General features: G+C 71.5%; 1 protein-coding gene across 1 annotated transcript in view; it reads right to left on the reverse strand.

The window, feature by feature from the left end:
• LOC103903588 (probable beta-D-xylosidase 2) overlaps nt 1-706 on the reverse strand; it is a 5,519-nt gene extending 4,813 nt beyond the window's left edge. Inside the window, exon 1 of the mRNA XM_009284817.1 lies at nt 257-706. Coding sequence (XP_009283092.1) covers nt 257-706 — 450 coding nt within the window. The remainder of the gene's footprint in view (nt 1-256) is intronic.
• Between the last annotated feature and the right edge of the window lie 533 nt (nt 707-1,239).

The following is a 1,239-nucleotide window of genomic DNA, read 5'->3' on the forward strand; positions in this document are numbered from 1 at the left end:
TGCCCGCGGCTCCGGAGCTGGCAGGGCGCGGCCCCTGCTCGGGGCCGGGGGGGGCAGAGGTTGCCCCACCGCTGCTCCTGCCCCGGACCTGGGACCCGGGGCAACGAGGGGAAGGGCCTTCGTTAGCACGCCGTGCCTTAACGAGGGCCACGGAGCGTGATGCCAGCGCGGGTCCCCTGCGTGGCCCCTGGTGCCAGGCCAGCTCAGCACGCCGGGACGCTGCCAGGCACCCATGCGGTGACCGGAGACACGGTACCTCCGGTGGGCACCCATGTACAGGAGCAGCTGCGGTGGCCGTGGTCACCGCTCCCGGTGCCCGGCGGCCGAGGCTGCTGGTCCTCCTGGCCGTGCTGCCCCAGTCCCATGTGTGCAGCCTGGGGACACAGCGCGGGGTTGGGCGGTGGCTCCGGAGTGAGCACGCCGGCAGGGCTGTGGCCGGAGCTGGCACGTGTCCCAGGGCCTGGCCAGGTGACTCCCCAGCCAGCGAGGGCCGGCACTGCGTGGCCCGGAGCAGCACGTGCGGCTCGGGCAGCCCCCGGGCACACGGCGACGTTTGCTCTGCAGCTTTCTCACACGGCTGCTCCCGTAAGACAAACGGCACGGTGACAGCTGGGGTTTGGCTTGGCACCGGGCAGACCTGCGTCTCCATGTGGGTGAGCTTGGTGGCCAGCTGGCTCGGGGGGGGGGCCGTGTCCACCTCCAGCATCGCGGCTGTGGGCTTGTGCACTGTGTGCCGCGGGGTCTCCGCTGCCCCCGCCTTTGCCCTCCCCTGGATGTAGCTCTCCGGCCAGGAGATGCGCAGGGGGCGAGAGGAGAGCACGAAACGGCCATTTGCCCGCGGTGCTGGGACAGGACCGTGCTTGCAGGCCAGTGCTTGCAGGCCGTTCCCCTGCGCTTTAAGGCTGGGAGGTGGGGGAGCGCAGGCCTCTCATCGTCTCGCTGGCACCGTGTCCCGCTCCTGCCAGGGATGGAGGTGACGCTGGCAGTTCCCCAGCCTGGACTGACCACGCCAAGAGCTGGTATCAGGCCTAAGGGCTCGCAGCCCGCCAGCAGATGAGCGAGCACGGGCTGCGCCGTCCTGGGGATGTAGCCATGTAAGGCAATGCCAGCAGGTCAGCCGCAGCCGGCGAGAGCCTGGCCGGCCCCCGCGCTCCAAGCACTGCTGCTCGGCGGCGACAGCGAGCGATCGCCCAGCTGCTGGATTCCTGAGCAGCCAGTGGGGCGGGGGGGGGGGGGGGG

This window comes from Aptenodytes forsteri, unplaced genomic scaffold, assembly GCF_000699145.1.
Source record: "Aptenodytes forsteri isolate BGI_AS27 unplaced genomic scaffold, ASM69914v1 Scaffold7, whole genome shotgun sequence".
NCBI classification, from domain to species: Eukaryota; Metazoa; Chordata; class Aves; order Sphenisciformes; family Spheniscidae; genus Aptenodytes; species Aptenodytes forsteri.